Genomic DNA, 27108 nt, shown 5'->3' on the forward strand with positions numbered 1-27108 from the left:
CGTATAACTATTTATAAAGATTCGAAATCGATTGGCGGAATTAGTTTTCTGCGTAACCTTCCATAATTAGTTATCTTTTTTAAAGACGAAAATAATTTACAAATTCGTTTCAAGCAAGGCTCTTAAAATAACTTGTCTATTTCGAAATATTAAGTGCTCGAGGTATATCAGATGCGTCGATATTTTCTAATAAAACGTTCAGTAGCGTCATCGTGCTCCCCGATAAGTAGACTGCGGATGTTTATGTATTTACGACATATCCAAGCCTGCGAAATATGCATAAATCATGTAATCACAGAGCGGTACATGCTTTGAAGACTTGGATGTATCATGTACGCATAAATATCCGCAGTCTAGCGATAACGAATGAAATTTCATCCGTTATTAGAACATCGCTCTCGTGTCCCGCATAAAGTTGAAAAGTACTCCATGGTTAATACTTATCCACGTTTTCGAGTGCAAAGACATACATACGCGATCGAAAAATCTCCAGAGTATTCAACTTGACGAACAATGTTTGCGGCAACTCGAGCCCATCCCTGGGCACATCCTGTTCCAGCCCGTTCACGCTCTCAGCGCACGTATTCGCCTCCGCATTCTTTTGTTTTCACAGCCTCTACAGACTCTTGTTCGTTGTTTGTCCGACAGATTCGCCGTACGACGTGTCCGGTCTACCTTATCAGGAGAACTACGACGAGGACGCGAAGCCACCTCAGCAGGTCAGCCTGTCGTACGACGAGAGCCTGGAATCGGGCTACTCGACCCCGAACAGCCGTGGACGAAGGATCATCCGCGAGATAATCGTTTGAGATCTACCTACCGGCTCGCGGGCCGGAACCACACGCACCACCTGGCTATAGCAGGAGGCTCCCACCGGTTCTTATCACCCGGTGGACCATTCACGCGATCCTCTCCGCCACAGGATGGAGATAGTGATCGAGAACCCCGTGGAATCGTCTTCACCGCCGCCTCCTCCTCCGCCGCCGCCTCCGCAGTCGGCGTGGAACACGATCGTCAATGCCCCACCGACGTCCAAAACGTCCGCCGTCGTCACGTGTACCTCTACGCCGGCTGTGATGACGATAACCATCGCCGAAAATCCCACCGCTCCGACTTACCCTCCCCCGGTACGCTTCTCCTATCGGGAGACGTACGCTAACTCGCTTCCGTTCGCCGGCGATATGTACCGGCGCTCTCAGCCCCACGCGAGGTCCTACGACGATCCCGACGGAGCGTCACCGTCGGTTCGACGCATCGACAAGTCCGGACTGCTGGGAATCACGGAGTCGGAGACGCCCGGTTTAAGAAGCGGCTTGCGATCACCGCGTTTCCTCTCCGCCGCCTCGGGAATGGTGTCTCCCCGAAGATTCGAGTGCGTCGGTCAACTGGACCCTGTGCCGGAGGTCCCAGGACAGGTCAGTCGCGCGAACGTCGTGCCGGGATCACCCAACTTCGTCGTTGACCCCGCGACGTCGATGCTTGGACAGGAAAGAGTCGGCTCCCCGTTGGATTCCTGCGGGAGACACTTGCAGTTGGCGACCTTCGAACCGCGATACAACGATCATGGCGTTACGACGCTGAACGCTTATGAGCGCCATCTGGACGGGATCGAGTCCTCGAATTTGCAAGCGGAGTACGGATCGTCGTTTCCGTTTCAAGAAAGTTGCGAGTCCAGGGGACGTTGTTTGGGGCGGTTGTCGCAGTTCGCTCTGACGAGGAACGAGAGGAACAACGCGTTAGAAAGTGTCGCGCGGTACTCGGAGACGTGTTGTAATTTCCCCTTCGCGGTTCGATCGCCGACAATGTTCCCCGGCTGCGAAGGTCTCCCTTCGACCCGAGCCACCACGACCACCGCGACCACATCCACGACGACGGTGTCGTCGACGATGCGGGAGAACGAGAAGGGCGGGAAAGAGGAGGGAAACGTCGGTGATTGCCTGCCGGAGGAAGAGAGGGCCGAGGCGGAGGGCTGCGAGCACGGATCGACGAGCAACCCGCTGAAAGACGGGGAATCCTCAGAAAGGGCGGACGAACTCGCAGACAACGATGGGATCCAAACGCTCCGAGTGATCATTTTGTCGGAACAATTGTGAAAGGAGACGTACAAGGCAGCGGTTGAATTCGTTGGCCGACAAAAGGAGTCGACTCGTTTATCGCCGACCGATATTATCGTTCGATGTGTATTATATTTAACGGTAGCCTGTAAGTAACTCGCGACGAAGATGGACGATCGAGTCTTGATGAATCTCGCATAAAGGCTGACGCGATGCCATAAGAGGCCATAACTTCGAGGACGAGAGATTAAACCGCGCACGTGAAGCGCCGCAGCTCGAACGCGTGCCACGAATTTGCCCCGTTAAATGGAATCTGGTTCGCGTTCCAGCTGCGACCCGTCACGCATTTTGTACTTTTATATCGTGGACGATGCCGTCGACTCTCAACGACGAGCGATCCCCATTGTGATCCCGGACTCGCGACCCGGGAACACCCTCTTCTGTACATGTACCATAAACCCACTGCGCCCGAGGCGCGATCGCGAGGGGAACTCTCCGAGGATCCTCAAATTTTAATGAGCTTTTGCGCGACGATAGCTTTTGTTACTACTATTCTGCCCTATATGTGACCATATGTGAAGCCATACGTTATTTTGTAAATTAGCAGCTTAAAAGATATTTGTCCCTCATGCTACCACAGTCATAATTGTCCGCTTAGAACTTTCATATCTCTTCTATATTGCTATCACACTTGACTGGAGCTTTGTCCTAATCTAACGTGAAAGAAATAGCGACAGAAATTAGGTGAAACTTGTACCGTTTCTATCGTTGCTACCCGAGGCATTTCAAAACTTAACCAATCTTTCAAACTAAAGACCCAATGTACGCCATTAAATCTACCTCCGAAATTCGTAGTGACACAATCGATCAACATGCAAAACCTCGTTAAACATTTGAGAGCATACTCGGGAGTTCTGCTTGTTAGAAATGTAAGCAATAAGTCGTTCGAGAGTAACATGGCCGCCACGGGTCATGCAAAGACCGAGAATCGTACTTGTCTTACGACACAGAACAGGAACGTTAAAATAGCTGTGATAAATTGTAACATCATTTGTCTAATGTCTTACTTCGTATTGGTCCAAGTTGAATGTAAAGTAAACCGCAGGTAAGACGAGGTTCTTGGTCGGGTAATGGCCATGTTGAGATTGGGCTGTGGGACTTTCGAGCGTTCATCTGTTGTAAATAACGGTAAACGTATCAGTACTTAACGAGTTTGAACGCGGTCGCGGATTGGGGCCTGAGGGATTCCAGGGAATTCGATGAGCTCGTTCTCTTTTCGTTCGACGCGTAACGACGAGAGGAGAAGGACCCGCGAAGAAGACTCGGTGTGCTTCAGGTCCCACTTTTCGCGTTTGCTGTCGATGAAACTATCCCTCGGAACTGCTGTGGTTCTCAAACTGGTCGAATTATAAGCAATATTTCCCTAGAAATGACATCGAACGCTAGAATCGAATTACGATTACTTAGACTTATCTTTGGATGTCGAACAGAACTGATTCGATGTAGACGGCAAAATTTATCTTTAGGTATTAAATCGTCCTAGTTTAAACGAACCTTTATATTTACATATAAAATTAGCTAGTACAATTGTTATTTAATTTTTATTTTTATAAAAGGGAAATTTTTTTACTATGGATTAAGAGTTTTATTTTTTTTAAGGGTTTACCCTCTGATAGGGGTGAATTGAAAAAGTTTGAGAACCATGGCAGTAATGGAACGTAATAGAGTCGCAGCGAACGCAAATCCCGTGATTACGTGTTGATCAACCAGAACTAACGATAGCTACGCTTTTAACGTAAAAGGATATTTCTTGGCTCGCGCATCTACCGTGCGTCCTTTAGTTTTGTAGTATTATTAACGCGGCGCGTTTAGGAATCTCGCATAAACGTAGCGACCTTCGTTGAAGTTCTTATTTTTGTACCGCTCAGCCAACGCGCGGCACTGCCGTCGTTCGTCGAATCGTGTTTCATTCGTGTAGACTTATATAAATATATATATATATATATATAAAAATATTCGCTAGAGGAGAAGCAGAGAAAGAAAAAGGACCAGCCGGATCGTACGCGTTCGTTCCTTTCGACTTGTGATCTCATTTCTTCGACGAGAAGATGATTTCTTTTTTATCAATCGGGAGAACGGGCGACCTTTTGTTTCGACCGCGGGACGGTGTCTCCTTTATTCGCTGTTGTTACATCAGTTTTTATATTCTGCTTGACTCTTTCCTTTTTATTACTTTTATTCGTTTGCGCCTCTTTGTTTAAGGGATCGGAACGTCTTGATCAGTTCGTGAAATACCACGCTTCAAGAACTTTTTTTTAGTAAAACTAGTGGAGATATATCGTGGTGAAGGTATAAAAAATAGTGTACAATATACAATAATGTATAGCAACGGTACACAAATATTTTTATTCAACGTACTCATAACTATGATAGTCATCATTGATCGAAATTTTCAAATTAATTCAGTCCTATGCATAAAAGTTTACATCTGTACAATTTCCAGTACCTTCAAGATCATAGTAATTGTTTAAAACAACAAGATAAATCGCTAAATCAAATAATTTATACCCTTCTTAATTATGGCAGTGCATAGAAAAGAAAGATGGCGGACGAAATTGGCGCGAAGAAAGAGCGGGAAAATTTAAATTCTATTAACAGATGATCGTACAGTATTTTTTGAACTGATCAAATTGATTTAATCCCTTAAATGGTTAACTAAACGGAGTGGACAGTTAATCGAAAGTCGATCGAAACGGATACTGGACGAGGACACGTCGTCTCCGGAAACGATGGTACATCTCCGTTCTTCCGTTTTTGTTCTTTCAACGACAAACCGACCGACCAAACATAATCATTCGCGGGAAATAAAACGCGCGCACGACGCGAATATTCTGCGATATCGAACGCGTCTCTGTTTTACTGAACGTCGGTTGGAGTGATTGTTTGCGTGTGGCGCACGTGTACGCGCGAAAACGACGCTCGAAGCGTCGCGACGCGTTTATACGCCACGGGCCATGCGCGTGTCGCGTGCAAATCTGAAATTGATATATATCGATCGACACACATACATATATATCAATTATCGTCCATTATAGTTACGATATTATTACGAATTATTATTTGTACAAATTTTATGTTGCGATATAAAATAAACGATAAAACGACATTCTGATTGTGTTACTTCCTGCACTGTTTCCGGTCTTCAGATTTGATATAAAATAGAGTCTTGATATAATATAACAGTTATGGATGCAAAGTAATTTTACGAGTGGTTCATTACATTCGAATTTTAAAATTAATATTTTTGGAAACTTGATGTCTTCATTGCAGGACATCTTTTATACTCAAGTATACTCATAGAATCATATCTGAGACAAATTTAATTAGAGTAATATTAATAATTCACAAAGTTTTGAACGAACTACATTTTCATGTATTTGAATTTCGTATGAATTCGCGCGCTTCGAAAACAGAGTCACTGCCGCCATCTGACAGCGAACGATGAAGTTAACTAAACAGAAAATTGCTTTCTACGACTAAATAACTCACTTTTATGCCTTTTCGGAAAGAGAAGAATATTCTATTATCATAATACGACATAAATAATCTTAGGTTCATTAACAAATCCTGCATTAAATAAATCTCATTTAAATATCCCGCCAAAACCTCATGGCGGAAGCACTGTAGACACCTGGCGGAAGAAGAATACTAAATCAACCGTATTTGAATATTTCCCAATACTGTATTTATTTTATTTATTAAAGCTTACAAAACGTATTTTAACAATATGCAACGAGCAACGATATTAAACAATATTTACAATTCCTTGCTTATTGTACCTTACAATAATTCGCTGCTTACTACCTCGTCGCATAAATGAATACCAAATAAACAATACAGAATATTAATTCACATTTTATACAGTTTCCATATTGTATTGTTCTGCAACGTTCTCGTTTCGCTTCTTGCACATTGCGCTCGATTTCCATACACATCTGAAAAAGAAAAATTGACAGAAATATGCATATTTATATATTTGATATTTAAAAATGTTTTTAGTCAATGTTTTACTTGATATTGCATAGTGCATTTTATAGCATATTTAGCTGTATATTTATCTTAGAAGGGAATTATGTTTCATGGGAGAAGTTAGGTTATGGCGGCCATCTTGGATTATCATTTCCAAGATTATAGTTTTGAACTTTTTAACTTTGGAGACTTATATTTTAGAGTGAGGGACTTTGATAGTTTACAACTTTGCGAATGTATGTTTTTTTAGTTTTTTAAGTTTGGGGCTGTGAGATTTGGGACTTTGAAACTTCTGAACTTTGGAAGCTGGAGTCTTTGGAACTTTGGGACTGTAAGGCTTTGGGGATTTGAGAATCTGGAACTTTAGGAGTTTGGGATTTAAAAATTGTTGAACCTTGAGATTCAATAAGACTTTGAGACTTTAATTTTAATTTTGAGATTTTTAATTTTAGAACTTGAAAGTGTGGGCCTCTCAAATTTTAAGACTTCACAATTTCGAGCATTGAAGCCCCAAATTTTTGCAATATGAACCTTGTAACTCTCACATATTAAAATATTGAAATCCTGAACTGAATTACGAAACTTTGTTTTGACTTCGTAAAAACTTAGAATTGCAAAATAGTGAAAGTTGTAAAGTCATATGGGACACCCGGTACACATAAAATATATCAATAACTGCAATAAAACAGCGATTGGTGTCTAATGAATATTGTATAAACCGAGACATCGATAATCCTTCGAGACACCCCGTGCCTCGCGTCCCTCCTCAAGGTTCCGCGAGTTTGCGCGATTCGTCCGTTTGTGTAAAACGTCCCGGTGTTTATGCCGGATCAGTTTGCTGTCACTCGTTACGTGTACGATATCTCAAGCATATTCCTTTATAAATACGCTTCCAATAATCCTAGAGACGACCAATTATGTCTTCGTTTTGCCGAATCACCGTGGGAATTAAGGCAGTTACCGACGATCGGTGTTGACTGTGTACCATGCACCAAAAGCGAACATCGAAGAGTCGCCCAGAAGCTCACGGTGATAAAACGAAAGAGAGAGGCAAGATCGAAGCTACACAAACCTCGAATTCTTCTCGAGTGAAGGAATCGATAAATAAGGGAGTGCTTTCGGAATTGATTGAACAAGTGATGTTCGATTGTTGGACGATTCACAGAAAATCGTGGCTATATAAGTTGTGACGAGTGGTGTACGAATGAAATTGGCAGACAGCGTGACGCCGGCTGAACGGAAACGTAAACACGCATCTCGATTCTGACGCAAGCAGTTATCGACACTTGTGCAAAGAAGTAACCTTGAATGACACGTCTGCCTATCTGGACCGATCTGACAACTCTACCGTCCAGGTGAGTGCATATATTCGACATGGTATTAATATTAAATATTTCACACTCGACTGTCCACTTGAGCGCGATAACTGCTTTATCAACGTATCTCGCAATTTTAGATGTAATTACGTTTTGGAACATTAATCTACTTGTAATCGGTTAGATGAGATCACGATCCTGAGAGCAAGTTTAGGGGATACAAAAAGGAGGACGATATTGGCACTCGACACATATCTAAAAATTTTCAAGTTCCTATATTCTCAAATTTTCTAGATTGTCACATAATCATATTAAAAAAATGTCAAACTGCAAATTTTCACATTTAAATCAGAGTAAACATCTAAACTGAACTCCGTCAAAATTTGATTAAAATCCAAAGAGTGCGAAGATCAACAGAACCGGGGTGTATAAAGACGCTCAGAGTCAACAACCCCTGCAGCTATTTCCCTACGGTCGTACACACGCTGGTCAACATTCCCCAGACGAAGAACGTAATACTATTAACAATAACCACTTCTAATACGAAACGGGGATCCACCTAGACGAGGATCTAGAAATCGTCCGCGATAAAAGGCTACCTGTAGCACTCGCAGTTGACACCCTATTCCTAGAACTCTTAGGCGTTAACAACAACTCGTTAACGTAGATACAAGTACAAACGATACCTTCAAGGTGTATCTCCCACCACGGTTCTAGGTGGTGTCTTGGCACGGTTCCCGATGAGCCCCGTCCTGGATCCTCGGCTTAGCCTGGGCTGTCTTCTCGGCCTCTGGACAGGAGTCTCTCCCCGAATCGAGGACCGAGCAGTTCGTCCTCGAGGACACCGTCGGCCGCTGCGGAGGAAAAGGAGCCGTGTTATCGACCATCGAGATGAACGCGAGCGAGAACGCGGGCGCAGTCGCGGTTTCGCCGCGTCTAAGTAGGCCAAAGCTGCGCGACATCGCCCGCCTCTGTATCAACAAGGTCAGAGCCTTCTATGCCGGGGAAGTAGCCGCTGTCGCAACCGCCGCACCAGCCACCGCCTCTCGTGGGACGGGTCTCGCGGAACAGGGAGCATCGGAGGCCGCCATGGGCAACCTGCAGAGCGACGCCAAGAAGAAGGGCAAGAAGAGCCGCGGGGCGAATGATGGGACCGCTGGCACTCCCGACTCCGTGGATGGCCTGGAGGACGCGACCGATACCGGGGACGATACCGGGGACACCGAGGAAACGCCGGTTAAGAAGACTGGGCACAAGGAGAGGGCGAGGGCCACTCACAAGAGACAGGCTCCGAGACCGCCTGGATTCGCGGAGAGACAGGTCAGTGGGTTAGCGTGACACCTAGGTTTAGCTTATTGGGAGCGGAAACATGGGGTGTATTCAATTGGCTCCATCTTTTGATGGAAATGTGACCCTTTGTTAGACGCATATTTCACAAGTTTCTAGGTTTCTTTGGTAGTATAGGTAGATTCAAATGGAGACCTCAAATATTCGAACATAACAAAAATCTCTATATTTCAAAATTGCCTATACAGACTCAAAATTCTAAATATCCCTAGACTCCTAATATTATCAGCTCCCTGATATTTTTGCACCTGAAGGTTCCTAGACTGCAAGATGTCAGCGTGCAGAATATTCCAAACATCCTAGACTCTAAATTGCTACGTCCCTAGTATACCTACATTCCAAATAATCTATTACAATACATACATACAATAGTCTACAAATATTCATATATCACAAACTCTAAATCCCAAGCACCCTACCCTAAGTAATTCTAGATTCCAAGATTCCTGTGCAAACCCTAGACTTATAGACCCTAAACTCTCATTACCCTTGGTCTCTACATTCCTACATCTCCAGTTTAAAAATACTATTTCGCATAAATATTATCTGTTACATTTTCCTACAAAATACGAACACATACGTAATCATTACTTGCATCTTATTAGAATGATTAATCATCTTTTTATAACAATCAATCTTCTGACGCAACTAACGTTGAATCACGCACGTTCAATCTAAGAAATTGTCTGAAAGGGTTGAAATCATGTTAGGTACCGGAAGTTAAACCCGAGACTCCAGTGAAGCCGCAAGAACCGGAAGAGAAGGTTACTAGAGAAGGATCAGAAGGATCAGCGATTGAGTCGGAAGCGAAAGACAAAGAGAACACGTTGTTGGTGCCGGTAACCAGTCAAAGTCAGAAACAAGGACCGGCGCTGTTGGTCACCGATTCTTGGCGGTTGGCCAACAAGAGTCTGGTTGTGACGGAAATCTCGATGCCACCGAGTCAAGAATCATCGAGCGACAGCGTGTTTACCGACCCTGAAGAATTAGCTGGCGCCGCGGAAGCTGCGAAGACGGAAACCACCGATGCAACCTCGCCGCCGTTGATTCTTCCCACCACCTTTGCAACGACCAATGCTCATCAGGTCGACCATTCCATATCCCTGCCGTTAGGTGAGTCTCTTCCATATTTCTACTTTTTTCGACGCGTGACCTCGATGCGAAAATACGCTGGAAAATTATGTACAGGACGGTTCAAATCTGGTGCTGATGATCTGATGATTTATGAGGACATGATCCTTAGTATGATCCATACTAAGGATGATCTTTAGTATGATATCCTTATGATAGTATAGGTACTGTAGATATATGGAGACATTTTGTTTGTGTACATGTATGCAAATGTTTAGGTACTGCAGATACATGGAGACATTTTGTTTGTGTACATGTATGCAGATGTTTACATATTTAGACATACTATAAATATACACAAATTCTTCAGATAAAAAATTTGAAAACAGAATTAACTGATAACGTGATATCTACTTATTGCATCTCGTTAACAACGGAAATTAATTATAAAAATTAGTCATCAAGTAACACTGAGTATACAGGTTGTTTCATAAAATTAACAATTTGTATCAATGTCACTAGCTTTGTATCACACATATGTACTAAGTGTATTACGTGACGTGACTGTGTATATGAGGGTCGAATGTTAAGTGGTTGACCAACTATGAAACACCCTGTACATTCTCCGGCTCCAGGAAGTGTAAAAAGAAGGAAGTTTGCAAAGATGTTGGCACCGTTACCATGCACACCCAAGATTAATAAATCCCTATCGTTGATAAGAGGAATGATAAACGTTATCAGGGAGGCGTGATTTCACCACGTGTCGCGCATCGCCCGTCCGCAGTCAACTTCTATCCGCTACCGAGCGATGATAAGCGCTCATTCGACGTTCGAGGTTCGTCACGGCCTATAAAAAATTCATCCTAAAGCCTCCTCTTTCAACATGGCGTTGAAAGGCTGTTATCCGCGGCACGTCAAAGGGAGGCCACGTCCCGATTGCCAGTGGTCCCGCGGTGCTCTCGTTAGCGGAAGAGGAATTTTCGTTAGAGGCAACTCCGATGGCTCTACGAATCGCGATTATCTCGGCACTGTCAGAGGTTAACGGTTACTTATCGCGGATCGTTCACCGAATTGCCGGAGAACAAACGCCACGGACGTTCAGTTCGAATGACAAACTTCACACGGAACCGATCTACGAACTAATCCTGGCAAACGAGCTGACGACGTGCGACCAGTGATAAAATCTACTCTCGATGCCGGACGAAGCTTGGAACGGTAGAGAAGCTAAGAACGGAGTTATCATAAGCTTGTACTCGCGTTGGATGCGTGAAATAGGTTCTCTGCTCGTCTCGTGTGTTTGCTTGCTTTCTGGATATCGCTGGGTCAGAATGATCAAAACGATCAAGCGGTTTCTTCTTTCAGAACGACGACTCGTTGATTCGCTGATAACGGCACTGCCGGAACACCTTAAGTCCACCCTCACGGATGCTGAGTTGGAACAATTCGCTAACAGAATCTACTCCAAATTGGTAGCGGATGGGGTTCTTGGCTCACTTACGGATGCTGCCACGCACAAGGAGTCTGCGGTAGGACTTTTTATTTTTTGTTCGATTGTGTCTTTATAATTTAGTGTACTGTACAGTTCATACAGAAGATGAGTTCTGCATACAGACATATCTGAAGTTGTGAGTATTCCTCGTTTTTTTAGCGAGGGCGGACAATTAATTAACGGTCATGTATCTAGCAGTCAGATAAGAAAGTAAAGAGTAGTTGTTACTTTGAATTCTTGCAGCTTATCTTGTGATGTATACAGCAGATATAACAGTTTTAAAAAACTGTTGTAGACTGTAAGTGTACTTGAGTGCAAATCTATTAGAAAATGGCGGTCTAAGGGAATACCCTACCTAATTCTGACATACAATATAATTTGTAAAAAACATTTTTAAAATTGATTATCGCACGCGTACCACATGCGCTTTACACTTTATAATACTAGGAACTACATCAGAAGATAAGTTAACGTTATCTTTGCATTTCATGTTGGAAATTATAGTAACAACGTAAGCGCTGTAGTTAATTAAAACGTAAACAAGGTATAAGAGACAATAGTTTATTGTTAAATAATGAATTTAGGAAGTTGACAAGATTTTAGGAGCAATATTCTTGTTGGAACTTTATATTTTCGCGCGCTCTGTCTGAAAATATTAGCGCCATGTTGTGGTCAAATATGCAACTATCAAAACAGAAAATTGCGTATTTGTTGCAAAATAAGCTATTTTTATGTTATGTTGATTATCACAAATTGTTCTATGAACATAATAAAATTATGAAAATGTCTTTATAGTGGTCTTGAAGTTTTATACTCGAGAATTTAAAAAATTGCATTTTGTGGACCACAAAATAACTAGCCATCTAGCGGTGAAACTTGAGAACTAATGAAATTCAGTACCAAATACAAATTTCACATTTATACACATATTCAATCTCTTAACACTCTTAAAACGTTAAGAAGTTAACTAATGTTTTCACAAATAATTTCTCGTTTATTATCAAACAATAAATGCAAAAATTGTATTCGTTATTACTTGCAAAAGTTTTATTACTGGTAGATGTTACTACAAATGCGGCTCCTGTTTCAGGAAGACCAATCAGAATGCAAAGACACGGGATCCGCCTCCGTCAGTTTAAACTCGGAAAGCGTCTCCACGAAAGATCGCCGCGACTCCGAAAAGGAAACATTGAAACGCGAGTTAGAGCGTCTGCGGGAGCTCGCGAAATATGCGGACAAGACAACTCAGGTTAGATCCACGCAGACGTCTCCTACGGCCGAGTACCCCGAGGGGAATCTCGTGGATTGTTCAAGGGTGAAGTACACAGACGCAGCGACATCTCCGCTGGAGAAGTCCGTGGTTCGTGATGGCGTTCTTCAGGAAGCAGATTCCTCGAAGGCCGGAAGCGAGGAGGAGAAGGAAGCGCAGGACCGACCGCGAGCGTCTTTGTCTTCTCCGGTTGCGTCTCCGGCGTCGCAAGTTTCGGTCACGTTTTCGAGCCCGCCTCCACCACCTCCTCCGCCACCTCCGCCATCTCCTTTCTTGGACCACCGTTCTATTAATGATTCCGCGTCGTTGCCTTCGTTCTCCATACCTCCTCCGCCTCCGTTACCTGCGTGTTCGACGTCCGCACAGTCTGTGCCCTCTCAGCGAAGCATCCCTTCGTCGTTACCGACGATACCTCCTCCTCCGCCACCTCCACCTCCTCCTCCGCCGCCGCTGCAGCCCATGACCGGAGAAATACACAGAGAATCGCCCGCTCCTCCGCCGCCTCCGCCTCCACCGCCTTCTCCCACACCGTCCATAGGTAAACTAATAGCCTCCATACCACCTCCACCTCCTCCACCTCCGCCCCAGGTACCCGTCTTCAGTTCCGTACCTCCGCCACCACCGCCTCCGCCACCCGCACCCCCGTCACAATCCTCGCAGTCGTCCTTCGGACTGCACAGCGGTCCACCGATTCCTCCACCACCCCCTCCACCTCCCGCCCCTTCGATAGGCTCCGTATCCGGAGGACCACCGCCTCCTCCTCCTCCTCCACCACCCCCGACGCCTCTAATCGGAGGAATTCCTCCACCACCGCCTCCGCCACCCATGGGAGGACCTCCACCGCCGCCTCCGCTTATGGGAGTGCCGGGTGCACCTCCGCCACCGCCTCCTCCAGCGGGGAACGCACCGACAGGACCTAGTCCTTTACCTATACCTCCGGTTGGAGGTTGGAACCCTGCAAGCAGAGCGTGTGAGTAACAGAACGACGCGGTACATGGGTTGCTTTCAAGGTTTTCCGATGATAAAAATGTGGTTTTTGTTTAGGTATGAGAAAAGAACCTCTGTGTCCAGAGGTGCCCATGAAGCCACTGTACTGGACGAGGATCCTGGTGCCAGTGGTGCCAACAGATCGTGGGTCCGTCGACGTTGCGGATTCTGCCGTTCAGGTAATTAAGTCTTCAATCGATTGATTGATTGATTATTATTTATACTATTATTTTACTATGTACACCAGGGGGAGCCAACCTGCGGCTCTTTGAAAGATTATTTGTGGCTCTCGATAAATGTACCCAAGTTCCCTTTTCATTTTTGTGCTATTATATTTTGAAAAATTATTATCGTTCCGTATGTGTTTCAAAATGTCTTTGAAATTACTGACGACAAATATGAAAGACTAAGTGCAACGTTGTAACAAATTTCGTTTCCGTCCAAGTTAAGAATGATATGACTCATCGAAAACTGCGCCATCGAAAATTGCGGCTCGCGAAACATTTTAAATTTTGAAAAATGGCTTGGACTGTCAAGGAGCTTGGCCATCCCTGATGTATACTATTATTATTATATATTATTATTTGTACTATTATTAGTATATATTATTATTTATATTATTATAAATTTATACTATTATTATTTATATTATTATAAATTTATACTATTATTAGTATAAATAATATTATTTGCACTATTGATTGATTTATTATTTATTATTTATATTTGTATCAATTGGTTGGTGAGGTTACTAGTCCCTCTGACAATTCAGAAGGATTGACATTATTTTTAACCTCTGTCAACTTATTCTAAATTATATGAGAGACCTATACACACATGTGTTATAACTAGAATTATGTTATAATGAGACCAATAATTTTAATAATACACCAAAACTAAATAACTGCATCCACAAATGCATCCTGACGCATCAAAGCTTACCAAATGTAACTAACAACTGTAAATAATCTATGATCCAGCTCGCACAGTGAACGATTTATGTTAGCATTGTGGACTTTGACATATCTGCAGTGTAGTTGTAATGCTATCAAAGATTCTAATTACGCGGGGTGAAATTCGGATTAGTAAATTAGTAGGATGAAGTAATTTGTTGGCTGAATCTATATTTGATGTCGTTGACGTATGAAACAGAGGCTATATACAGAGGCGGTTGTTTGGGCGTGAAACCCCTCCGAGCTTGTCCCAAAGGTATTCTCAACGTTTCATTGACATTCATCTGATTAATCAAATGCTGATTGGCTGATCAACACTCGCGCGGGTAATAGTAATTGCTGCTGATCAATAACAGCGCGAGTACATTAGAGCGCATTTCGTGGCATGCAAGAATGGAAATTAATTGCAATGCTGATGGACGTACTTTCCTGGTAGACGTCTTTGTTGGATAAACCCTCTTTGTTTGTATCTCCTTTTGCTCGACAACCATTGATGATATAATCAGATTATTACTTTGTATACTCTTGATATGATGTACTTCATTTTCACTCACAATCGTGAACACATATCAACAAATAAATGTGATGAGATTAAAACATGATTATAAATAAATGATTAATAATAATTAGAAATGATTTGTGATAAAAAAAGTTAAGAATGAAATGTTGAGTCAGCGAAGAAAAATATGATCAATGATAAGAATTTAGAAAAAAGGCAACGATAATAAGTTAAAAATGAAATTTGATAATTAGCAGGGTCCACTATGGGCGGAGCTCGAGGAGGAGACAAATCTAGACATCAAAGAGTTCACCAGACTGTTTTCCCGCCAAGTGGCCGAGAGAAAACCGGTAAAAAAGGCGGACGTCGCTTCGAAACCGTCTAAAGTGCAACCGGCTAAGATCCTCGACTCGAAGCGATCCAAGACCGTGGGAATACTGGAGAAAAGTTTGCACGTGGACTTTTGCGAGGTTGAGAATGCAGTTTATTACCTGGACACGAGTGTTGTTAGTTTGGAAGCGTTGCAGCAAATATATGAAATCGTAAGTGTTTGAAATTTTATGCGGTACTCGGTTCTTATCGCTGCTCGGATAATTCTAGTGTATTTACAAGGGTTGGGGTATGCAAGTACTATATAATGATGAGAGGGAATAATATAATTGGAAACACAAGGCAGAGAATTATGGAGCGTGGAGATACGGAGCGTGAGAGTACGGTGCGTGGAAATACGGGGTGTGTGGTAATTCAATATGAGGAGATATGACGCGTAGAAATATGGTGAACACAGTGGTACAATGCGTGGAATTACGGGGAATGGAATTATGGAGCGTGGAGATACGGGACGTGTAGTGATACGTCGCGTAGAATTACAGCGCGTGGAGATACGGCGCGTGTAGTGATTCGACGCGTGGAATTACGGCGCGTAGAATTACGACGCGTGGAGATATGGAACGTGTTGTGATTCTACGCGTGGAATTACGGCGCGTGGAATTATGGCGCGTGGAGATATGGCACGCGTAGTGATTCGACGCGTGGAATTACGGCGCGTAGAATTACGACGCGTGGAGATATGGAACGTGTAGTGATTCTACGCGTGGAATTACGGCGCGTGGAATTATGGCGCGTGGAGATATAGCACGCGTAGTGATTCGACGCGCGGAATTACGGCGCGTAGAATTACAGTGCGTAGAATTACGACGCGTGGAAATACGGAACGTGTAGTGATTCTACGCGTGAAATTACGACACATGGAGATATAGCACGCGTAGTGATTCAACGCGTGGAATTACAACGCGTGGAAATTCGACGCGTAGTGATTTGGCACGTGTAGTAATTCGACGCGTGGATATTCGGTGCTTGAAATTACAACGCGTGGAAATACGGCGCGTGGAATAAACGATGCGTAGAAGTACGACGCGTGAAATTACAGTGCGTAGAATTAAATATCCCTAACCCACAATGCCCACAAAACCCACTCATCCAACACTCTCTCCAAGGCACCAATCACACACCGTACCAAGCATCTCCCACAGCAGGAATTTAACGAACGACACCAGACAAAACAATAAAAAATTAATTTCTCTCCTCAGAGACCAACGCAGAAAGAACTGGAGGACATAAAATCCTTCGAGGAAGCAAATCCAGAAGTGCCCCTAGATCGTCCCGAGGTGTTTCTCAAGAAGCTATCAAGTATAAATCACTTTTCGGAGAGGATAGCGTGCTTGATGTTCCAGTCCGACTTCCAAGACGCCATCTCCTCGTTATCATCCAAATTAACAAATCTGCGAACCACCTGCGACTTCCTACGAAACTCCAGTTCCTTAAAAAAAGTGATGGCGTTGATTCTCACTCTGGGGAATTACATGAACGGCGGAAACAGAACGAGAGGCCAGGCCGATGGTTTCGGCCTAGAGATCCTGGAGAAATTAAGGGACGTCAAATCAAACGTTCCAGGGGTCACGTTGCTCCACTACGTCGTGAAAGCGAGATTGGCTCAAGAGAAGGATCACAATTTCGAGGAACCTCTTCCGTTGCCGATTCCCGAACCGACAGACATCGAGGCTGCCTCGACGATCAATTTCGACTACATCTCTGGAGAACTCGACAGGTTACGGAAAGAATTGCAAGGTAAAATTGATCCAAGCTTCGTCTTCAGTCTTACAGCTGCACTTTTCTTTATTTCAGTCTTTCTATTGCAGTTTGTACAGAGAAGTGCAACCTCGTGGTGGAAGCTGATCCGGACAACTCGGGCCCGTTTAAGGAGAAGATGGATTCGTTCTTCAGGGAAGCGGCGGAAGAGTTGGCGAATGAACAGGAGGCTCTAGTGGAAGCCAAAAACAAATTCAAGGCTGTGATGCAGTTTTATCAGTATACGCCCAAGGGCAGCAATCTGGACACCGCTGATCCGAGCGCGTTCTTCATTTTGTGGCTCGGCTTCTGCAGAGACTTCAAAGTATGTTCTTCTATTCGGATATTCTTTTGTGTATGTAGATAAAGGGTTAGGCTAAACCCAACCTAACTATATATATCACTAAACCTAACCTGACTGTCAATATCACTAAACCTAACCTAACTATCAATATCACTAAACCTAACCCAACTATCAATATCAATAAACCCAACCTAACTATCAATATCAATAAACCTAACCTAACAACCAATATCATTAAACCTAGCCTCACTATCAATATCAATAAACCTAACCTAATTATCAATATCACTAAACCTGACCTAACTATCAATATCACTAAACCTAACCCAACTATCAATATCACTAAACCTAACCTAACTATCAATATCAATAAACCTAACCCAACTATTAATATCAATAAACCCAACCTAACTACCAATAACAATAAAACTAACCTAACAACCAATGTCATTAAACCCAGCCTAACTATTAATATCATTAAACCTAACCTAACTGTTCATATCACTAAACCTAACCCAACTATTAATATCAATAAACCCAACCTAAATACCAATATCAATAAACCTAACCTACCAACCAATATCATTAAACCCAGCCTAACTATCAATATCACTAAACCTAGCCTAACTATCAATATCACTCAACCTAACCTAACTATCAATATCATTAAACCTAGCCTAACTATCAATATCAATAAACCTAACCTAACTATCAATATCACTAAACCTAACCCAACCCTAAAAACTCCTAAAACCGCCAATACATTAAAACCATCTAAATTTCTCCTTATTAATATTTCAGGATATATGGAAGAAGGAGCAACAACGAATACGTAAGGAACGAGTGGAAGAAATGCGAAAGAAATTCGAGAACAAAAATAAAGTTGAGAAATTGAAAATAAGCGCCACGGGATTGAAAGCACGACTTCAGAAACTGTCACGTAAATAATGATATTCGTGAGATGATCTATGGTCCGCAAGTTTTCAACGAGTCGCCTAAAAGTATACGCCAGTCTTCGAGCGAGGATACAAGATAGTCTGTGACTGTTGCAAACAAAGAAGTTAGGCAGTCTCGGATCGATCGTCCGTTCTGTTCGATCCGTCCCAATTTAAGGCACTAATTTTCTCGTCGAATTTAATCGGAAGTTTCAAAGATTTCTATATACATAGCTATATACGGTTCGTTTGTGAATTTGTTATTTGTAAATAGGCTTGTTAAGTTTGTGAATGATTTGTAAATACGATATACCGCGATGTTCGATAATTATAATAAACGATAACTTTTTACACGAATTTTGGTGTACTTTTTGATGGTTCATGTTAAGAAGTTTGGAGAATTTCTTAAATTTTAAGTTACTGAGTTCCTGAGTTTTTAAGTTCAATGAAGTGATTCGACGCGTGGAATTACGGCGCGTGGAATTACAGTGCGTAGAATTACGACGCGTGGAAATACGGAACGTGTAGTGATTCTACGCGTGGAATTACAGCGCATGGAATTACAGTGCGTAGAATTACGACGCGTGGAGATACGGAACGTGTAGTGATTCTACGCGTGAAATTACAGCTCATGGAATTACAGTGCGTAGAATTACGACGCGTGGAGATACGGAACGTGTAGTGATTCTACGCGTGAAATTACGACGCGTGGAGATACGGAACGTGTAGTGATTCTACGCATGAAATTACGACGCGTGGAGATACGGAACGTGTAGTGATTCTACGCGTGAAATTACGGCGCGTGGAATTACAACGCGTAGAGATATAGCACGCGTAGTGATTCGACGCGTGGAATTACAACGCGTGGAATTACAACGCGTGGAATTACTACGCGTGGAATTACTACGCGTGGAATTACAACGCGTGGAATTACAACGCGTGGAATTACAACGCGTGGAATTACTACGCGTGGAATTACAACGCGTGGAATTACTACGCGTGGAAATTCGATGCGTAGCACTTCATTTACCTAATCCCTAGCTAGCTCATTTTACAAATTTTTAAATTTGCAGATTTGTACATTTCTATATCCCTAAATTTGTTAATACTTAAATTTCTAAGTTTCCAGATTTCTAACCTAACTTTCCAATTTCGCTACATTGGTCCTTATGAAAAAAGAATAAAAAACATATTGAAAGTTTGGTGTCAAATGCGTGTGCGTTTGCGTATATTTTTCCACTGCAATTAGTAGCGACGATACAGAACCTTCAAGTAAAGCGAAAACAGGAGATTAACATTTAAGAATAGTTAATAGATTAATCGCATCATCATCATCGTACGAATCGTGCTATCGCGTTAATCGCATTCTAAAAACATAAAAAAGAAAGAAGGAAGGTCGGAAATGCCTTTCTGCAAAAAAAATATCATTATCGAACAAAGCCAAAGTACGGATCAGAAATTAGGGCCCGCTCGTTCGTCCGCGCCACGGTCCGCTTCGGTAGGGCAGGTACGATTCGCGCAAAAGCGATTACGGCGATAGACTTAAGGCAAAATCGTTGCGTGTAGCGTAATTTGTCTTTTTTCATTTTCATTTCTAGGAAACTGTCTTATTCGCGGAGTGATTCCCGGCCGCGTTACCGTGCCGGACAACCGAGCAGTATATACACATCGTTCCTATAACATCTCCAATTAAAACGATACGATCTTTCTCGATTCGTTGCTCCTTCCGCGAAGGATCCATTAAAGAAATTACAATCGTAGTAAACGGAAAATAGAATCGGTACAGTCAGGCGACGCGTGCGCCGCGAAATACGCATACACCAGCGACGAATGATTTCATTTCCACGAACATGAAACGTTACTCGTGTTAACGACCGGTAAAAACCTAGTCCTATAGATAACGTAAAATTACAATTACATTAATTGATAAATCGTTATCGCTATCATTCCGTAAAGAAACACTCTTACGAAACACCGGCTAATCGGGCCCATACTGAGCGCCACAGTGGCGCCCTCTGCACGGCCCAGACACACATCATCATTCTGGGATAAATTTCTCTTAGCAGCGCGTGTCACCCGCGCTTTCTATGCGTATATTTTTACAAAATATCTCGATAACGTTAAGCTCTTTCGATTCGGGCATCCTCGAGGAGAACCTCGCTTCGTAGGGATTTTAACAAAGAAAGGAAAAAGGTAATGAAGTTCTCCTTGAAGCAAAAAAGCTTTAGTAACGAATTTCATCTCTCTCTCTCGAGGCGCCCTCGCGGTACGAATCGTTAATATATTATTAGAATATTCTAAGCGTAGCGTCGACGAGGATGCCCCGTGAACAAAACAGGCGGTGATCTCGGTCTCGTTGACACGATCACGGCTTCGAGAACAGTTTTGGCCTTTCAGCGACTACGTCCATGGCGCGACTATAATCGGAATGGTGCACGTTGATCGATCGGCGTCGGTTTTCCTCTCCTTTGACTGGCAGGGGTCGTCGACACCGACGTGTCCGAGGCTCCTGAAGGCTTCCTCGACAGCTTCAGCGATGGCGGCAGTGGAGTACTCGACCCACTGGACGGTGTCCTTGTTCTGGCAAAAATTAGAATTATAAGTATACTGCTAACTTGTGTTCTTGTAGCTGGAATGGGCTAGGTTCCACAGATTTAGTGATAGAAGTACTACGTCAGAATCAAGTAGCAATTTGAGAACTTTGGGTTAGGTCAGGATAGGTGAGAAACTTAAAAATTTTATAAAATTGAGAAATTTAAGAATTCAAGAGTTGGAAACCTTGGGGTTTGAAATGGTCAAAATTTGCTACTTGAAAAAATAAAAAATAAAGTGTGGAAAATTGTACATCTAAAAATATAAAAATTTCTAAATTCCTAAATTATAAAAGTACTCTACATGCTACCCTCTACATACAGTGCTAATCTATGTCTTTGTGGAACCACACCCACTCAGTCCTTAGTGACACCAATGGCATCGCATTTCCCATGGAACTTAGTCCAACAATCGATGATTAATCCCAAATCGATCACGCGTATCATTTATGTACATAGCCTGATCGGGTCAATTTCATACCAGGCTATATCCGGATTTGATCGGTATGGTACACGGTCAAGTGATCAAACACAACGAACAACGACGACAATGAACATCAAGCGACAAAACCAATATGTAAACCGAATCACAGACCGAAACGATGATTACCTAGCTTGCTTAACGGCCGACGAGGTGTTAGTTGCTGAATTTGTACACATCGAGCTGCTCCTATAGTATTGGAAAACAGACACGATACTGTATTATTAGTACGTCACAAGCGGTGCACGGTAAACGGCCGTTAACGGAGCGATAAGCCAAACTGCAAATCAAATACCATGCTAATACCAAATGGGGATGATGTGGGTTCTACGTGAAGTAGAAGCTTTCATGACTAATGCGATGATGCGGGACAAATTTTTATTTCAAGTGTTACCGCTCGACGCGTTGAAATACGGCGCGGGGAGATAGGGGGTGGGTGGGATTTTGACGTGCGGAGATACGGTGCGTGAAAGTATGACGCATGGAGATACGGCGCGTACAGCAATTCGACGCGTGGAAATATGGCGCGTACAGTGATTCCACGCGTGGAAATACGGCGCGTAGAAATATGGCGCGTGTAGTAATTCAACGCGTGGTAATACGGAGCGTGGAATTACAACGAGTGGAAGTACGGAGCGTGGAATTACGACGCGTGGTAATACGGAGCGTGGAACTTCCGCCGCGTGGAATTACAAGGCGTGGAAATACAAAGCGTGGAATTACAACGCGCAGAAGTACAGAGAATGGTACTTCCGACGCGTGGAATTACAAGGCGTGAAAGTACGGAGCGTGGAATTACAATGCGTGGTAGTACAGAGCGTGGAAGTACGGAGCATGGAATTATGACGCGTGGAAATACAGAGCGTGGAAATACGGAGCGTGGTACTTCCGACGCGTGGAATTACAAGACGTGAAAGTACGGAGCGTGGAATTACAATGCGTGGTAGTACAGAGCGTGGAATTACAACGCGTGGAAGTACGGAGCATGGAATTATGACGCGTGGAAATACAGAGCGTGGAAGTACGGAGCGTGGAAGTACGACGCATGGAATTACAACGCGTGGAATTACAATGCGTGGAAGTAAGGAGCGTGGAATTACGACACGTTTAGTACTTCAACGCGTAGAGATACAACTCACAAAAGTACAGCGCAAAAATACAACGCCTTAAATAATAAAATTCAAAGAAATTAGTCAGAGATCGGTAAACACTTGATCGAAATTCTCCACATGAATATGACAGCAACTCAAAAGAATATGTAGAATGAAACAAAAAATACATGTGCAGCATGCATATAACATATACACACGGTGTAGAAAAGAAAAGAAAAGTGAAGCGAGCCAGTGTTAAAAGCGGGAAAATAGATCGGCCATACCCGGTAGAATCGGTAGAAACCGTCGAGTGGTTGCTTTGCGTAGAATGAGTTGAAATATTGCTGGTCGTCGATTGTGGGGATTTAATATCAGTACCCACGTACACGGGAATCCTCGAACGGCTAAACGATCATCATCGAATCATCAGTTAAACGCATGAACATATATAGCTTATCGGCGCGTCTCGTCGTTCTGATAATCGCGAACTAAAAAAGCCCGAGTAAAAAGCGTCGAACCGAAACCAAAAGTAAAGGCAACATAAATGAGAGAAACAAAGAAATGAAACGCACGATGAATGAGTCACCTCCACCATTGCCGCGAGCATTGAACAACTGGGGATGATATTGTACAGTAATTTGAAAATTTATCACCCTTAGTACCCATTTGTCTCAAAAGCTAACAGCCAATTTGTCCAATTCTCTATAATCGTTAATTCAGTTTACCTGATCGGTGTGCCGACACCAGTCAGGGTTGGAATGCTCGAAGCTCTATGGATTGTGCCAAACCTAAAAAAATGTTATTAACCAAAATTTATGTTAATCGTCGTTAACACGTTTAGAAACGACTGGTTAATGTGCGTGGTACGAGGCGTTCTAAACTCTAAATCGCGTGTCGAGATTGTAATACCGCGGCTGTGAAATCAGGAGAACGAAAGAGAAATAAACAACATAATCAGGTAACAAAATGCCGGGGACAACGAATTAACATATCCTGATCTCGCACATGACATCGTCGATCAAAAAAAGAAAATCATTCCAACATTTACGGAACGGGGATGCGAATACGACGGTGCATCTCTTTCGTGTACAGTGCCGAGAACGCTGGTCTTTTCTAGGGTTATTTTTAGGTTAGGTTAGATATAGTAGCATGTTTAGGTATCAACATTTGTTGCGTTGGCCTTTCTAGTAACTAAGCACTTATTAGTTATTCTTCCAAATGTAAGAAACGTTAGGTTAAAATTATATATGCAACGTATAAATATGTGACGGACAGATATCTAACTGGCAGTGATACAACGCGCGGATATCTAACTTGTAGTAATACAACGGACTAATATCTAATTCGTAGTAGTACAATATGTGAATGTATAACGCATAGCGATGCAACGCATGGATTTTTATCGCGTAACAATATAACTAATACATAAATACCTAACATGTAGATATCTAACGTACAGATATGTAGTACATGGGTATCTGACGCAGAGATATCTAACGTATAGATAACTAACGTATAGATATCTGACCGGTAGATACCTAATGTACAGATATCCAACGTACAGATACATAGCGTGCAGATATCCAGCATACATATACCTAATACACAAATATCTAACCCACGGCTACAAACTGCATCAATAACCATAAAATATAACGCCTCCTCTCGCTACATAGCCACTCCCTAGCAAAGACTAGCGTACTCGACAGTGTACATACGATGCATAAAAATCAATTGATCTACGTTCGACAAGATGCGAGTTAGTTCTTCTTGCGCAATTTCCAGGTTTCCTCTTTCAGGTGAACACACGGGAACAACGTTTCACAGGTACGAACCTAGCTGGAACCCCACTGGCAGGACTAACCAGACCTGTGGGAGTTCTGGGACGTGAACTAGAACCGTTCACTGGTGTTCCAAGTCGTTTTCCAGAAACGCTGTTGTGTCTGCTGGATGTTGGAGTGTTCCCTGTTGTGCTGACGGTTGTTCTACGAGGAATCCGGCTTAGGTTGCTCGAATCGTCTGAAATTAAAGGAATACAGAATTTAAGGAATACAGAAATGATCTTACTGATATATAAAGGGAGAATTTTTGTAAGAATTACCGGTACTATCGAGCGATTGCGTTGAACCATAACGGCTTGGAGGTTTGCTACCCTGTCTAGAGGCTGGTCTACTTCCTGGTCTACTTGTTGGTCTGGACGCTGGCCGCGACGCTGGTCTGCTAGACGGACGACTACCACCTGCAATGACATTTATTTATAATATGTGATACTGCAATGTGTGGTAATTCGACGCGTAGTAATTCGACAGGTGGTAATTCGACACGTGATAATTCGATGCGTGGGAATTCGACGCTTGGTAATTCGAGGCGTTGCAATTCCATCGTGTGGTAATTCGATGCGTTGGAATTCCAGCGCGTGGTAATTCGATGCGTTGCAATTTCAACGCATGGTAATTCGACGCGTGGTAATTCGATGCGTTACAATTCCAGCGTGTGGTAATTCGATGCGTTGGAATTCCAGTGCGTGGTAATTCGATGCGTTGCAATTCCAACACGTGGTAATTCGATGCGTTGCAATTCCAACACGTAGTAATTCGACGCGTGGTAATTCGATGCGTTGGAATTCGACGCGTGGTAATTCGATGCGTTGGAATTCCAGCGCGTGGTAATTCGACGCGTGGTAATTCGAAGTGTGGTAATCGGATGCGTGGGAATTCGACGCTTGGTAATTCGACGCGTTGCAATTCCAGCGCGTGGTAATTCGATGCGTTGGAATTCCAGCGCGTGGTAATTCGACGCGTTGGAATTCCAACGCGTGGTAATTCGACGCGTGGTAATCCGACGCGTGGGAATTCGACGCTTGGTAATTCGACGCGTTGCAATTCCAGCACGTGGTAATCCGATGCGTGGTAATTCGGCGCGTGGTAATTCGATTCATGGTAATTCGACGCATGATAATTCGACGCGTGGTAATTCGGCGCGTAAATTACCTGGAGTAATGGTGCTTCTATAAGGCGTACTGGTCTTCCTGGCGGAGCCAATTTTGAAGGAACTCTCGTTATCGCTTAGGCTGTCGGGCGTCCCGGCGCTCAACGAGGAGCGGGATGCACGTGATTGTCCCATAGGGACGCTTCGAGCGCTGCGTTCTCTCACCTACGCGGTAGAAATGACAGATCAGATGAAACGAAACTTAAGAGTCTACGAGATAACGAAAAGGTGCAATCTATCAGAGGAGCGAATGCACGTTAGAGACAGAGAAGCAAACAAACAGCAAAGAGGTCTTCTTCTGAATGATCGACGCACTAATTGGACGCGTCGATGCTGTTGACACGATACTTGAACGTTGCGAGGTAGAAACATAAAAAAATTTCAGCTTTGTTTTATAACATCTTAGTGACGTAAGCTAGTAAATTAAGCTAGTTTTCAGTTCAATATTAATTAAAAAAAATTTCCCTACAAATTATTTACATACGCAAATTCACAATTTTGTGTTCTGTATGTAATTTTTACAAACAACTAGTTTTATACAATTTTGTAAAAGATTTTATATAAGAAAGATTTGACTTGAATTAAACTTTGAAGTTATTAAATCCTCATAATAACAAACATAAATATTTTATCTTCTGAATTAAAAAACACATAATAATATTTATAAAATTATTTGTAATAGCCGTTCTACCCCACAATTTTCCTCATCGATACGAAGAAAAAACATCATAGTCTCGCGGTGTTGCTCGGTCGTTCGTTTACAACCTTTCATGGCCACCGTACTACAACAAGAAACCGATCGATCGATCGAAGGAAGTGAACAGAATAATTAAGAAGATAAATAATAAAAAGAACCACAGAGATAGAGACCATCGTGATGATAGTAAATAAAAGATGCATGCAAACTTACCAGAGGAAGTTGGGAGAGATAGAGTAGCTTATGGTGATTCGAAGTGTCTCCGATCAACGCCACTATGCACGCACCAATACAGCAATACAGGAGAGATCTCGTTATGCATATAATATCGATACAGTAGTTCACCATATCCGCGGAAACGCGTATCGCGATTGTATCTCGCGAGAGATTCTGGATAGAGATTACGAAACGTTCGACACCCTCGATCAATTAATTTCATAACATACTAATGTTGGTAGACTAGTTAAATAATTAATCTTATGTAATTCAATTTGGGGCAATGTAACGTGGGGTGATATGACGCGGTGATTTGATGAGTGGGGATTTGGCGGGTGAGGATTCGACGCGTGGTGATTTGGTGCGTGGTACAGCAACGCGTAATAATTCGACGCGTAGTAATTCGACGTGTAGTAATTCGACGCGTGATACTGCAATGTGTAGTAATTCGACGCGTGGTAATTCGACGCGTGGTAATTCGATGCGTGGTAATTCGATACGTGGGAATTCGACGCGTGGTAATTCGATACGTGGGAATTCGACGCGTGGTAATACGATACGTGGTAACTTGACACGTGGGAATTCGACGCGTGGTAATTTGACGCGTGGCAATTCGACACGTGGGAATTCGACGCGTGGTAATTTGACGCGTGGCAATTCGAC

At 43.0% G+C, this 27108-nt stretch overlaps 3 protein-coding genes and 1 long non-coding RNA gene across 43 annotated transcripts in view; 2 read left to right on the plus strand and 2 right to left on the minus strand.

The window, feature by feature from the left end:
• The window catches only part of ed (hemicentin protein echinoid), an 82519-nt gene extending 77299 nt beyond the window's left edge, over nt 1–5220 (plus strand). For both annotated transcript variants that reach the window (XM_012279595.2, XM_012279594.2), the window contains exon 7: nt 649–5220. In XM_012279595.2, coding sequence (XP_012134985.1) covers nt 649–809 — 161 coding nt within the window. In that variant the 3' untranslated portion in view covers nt 810–5220. The remainder of the gene's footprint in view (nt 1–648) is intronic.
• A 556-nt stretch (nt 5221–5776) lies between these two features.
• LOC143264771 (uncharacterized) lies at nt 5777–11184 on the minus strand. The gene is made up of 3 exons (XR_013038704.1): nt 10498–11184; nt 8086–9916; nt 5777–6049 (listed from the first exon to the last, which is right to left on the minus strand). It is a non-coding gene; the product is annotated as an uncharacterized LOC143264771 (long non-coding RNA).
• LOC100880929 (uncharacterized) lies at nt 8291–18738 on the plus strand. 3 transcript variants are annotated; one of them, XR_013038700.1, is made up of 9 exons: nt 8291–8719; nt 9457–9859; nt 11180–11343; nt 12397–13546; nt 13621–13742; nt 15270–15557; nt 16605–17142; nt 17200–17467; nt 18248–18389. XR_013038700.1 is itself a non-coding variant. In XM_076533417.1 (9 exons), the coding sequence occupies exons 1-9, from the start codon at nt 8291–8293 to the stop codon at nt 18392–18394; spliced, it is 3495 nt and encodes a 1164-aa protein (XP_076389532.1). In that variant the 3' UTR covers nt 18395–18738. The 3 variants fall into 3 exon arrangements, 2 of the variants coding, with proteins under 2 accessions (XP_076389532.1, XP_076389533.1); XM_076533417.1 differs by having other exon boundaries at nt 17214–17467; nt 18248–18738; XM_076533418.1 differs by having other exon boundaries at nt 15273–15557; nt 17214–17467; nt 18248–18738.
• Nucleotides 18739–19580: 842 nt separating this feature from the next.
• The window catches only part of shot (dystonin-like protein short stop), a 105072-nt gene continuing 97544 nt past the window's right edge, over nt 19581–27108 (minus strand). For 24 of the 37 annotated variants that reach the window (XM_076533406.1, XM_076533404.1, XM_076533399.1 and 21 more), the window contains 7 exons: nt 25535–25697; nt 24646–24783; nt 24380–24563; nt 23270–23332; nt 22829–22948; nt 21583–21642; nt 19581–20961 (listed from right to left, as the gene is read on the minus strand). In XM_076533406.1, coding sequence (XP_076389521.1) covers nt 20799–20961; nt 21583–21642; nt 22829–22948; nt 23270–23332; nt 24380–24563; nt 24646–24783; nt 25535–25697 — 891 coding nt within the window. In that variant the 3' untranslated portion in view covers nt 19581–20798. Of the gene's footprint in view, nt 20962–21582; nt 21643–22828; nt 22949–23269; nt 23333–24379; nt 24564–24645; nt 24784–25534; nt 25698–26442; nt 26505–27108 lie in introns of those variants that run through there. The other 13 variants (XM_076533402.1, XM_076533412.1, XM_076533409.1 and 10 more) reach the window with 10 other exon arrangements.

Source organism: Megachile rotundata, chromosome 7 (assembly GCF_050947335.1).
Source record: "Megachile rotundata isolate GNS110a chromosome 7, iyMegRotu1, whole genome shotgun sequence".
Classification (NCBI taxonomy): Eukaryota; Metazoa; Arthropoda; class Insecta; order Hymenoptera; family Megachilidae; genus Megachile; species Megachile rotundata.

Coding starts and splice junctions, on each gene's coding strand:
- LOC100880929 (XM_076533417.1), top strand. CDS start 8,291: ATGAACGCGAGCGAGAACGCGGGCGCAGTCGCGGTTTCGCCGCGTCTA. Junction 11,344..12,396: donor CCACGCACAAGGAGTCTGCG/GTAGGACTTTTT, acceptor CTCCTGTTTCAG/GAAGACCAATCAGAATGCAA. Junction 17,143..17,213: donor GTTACGGAAAGAATTGCAAG/GTAAAATTGATC, acceptor TTTCTATTGCAG/TTTGTACAGAGAAGTGCAAC.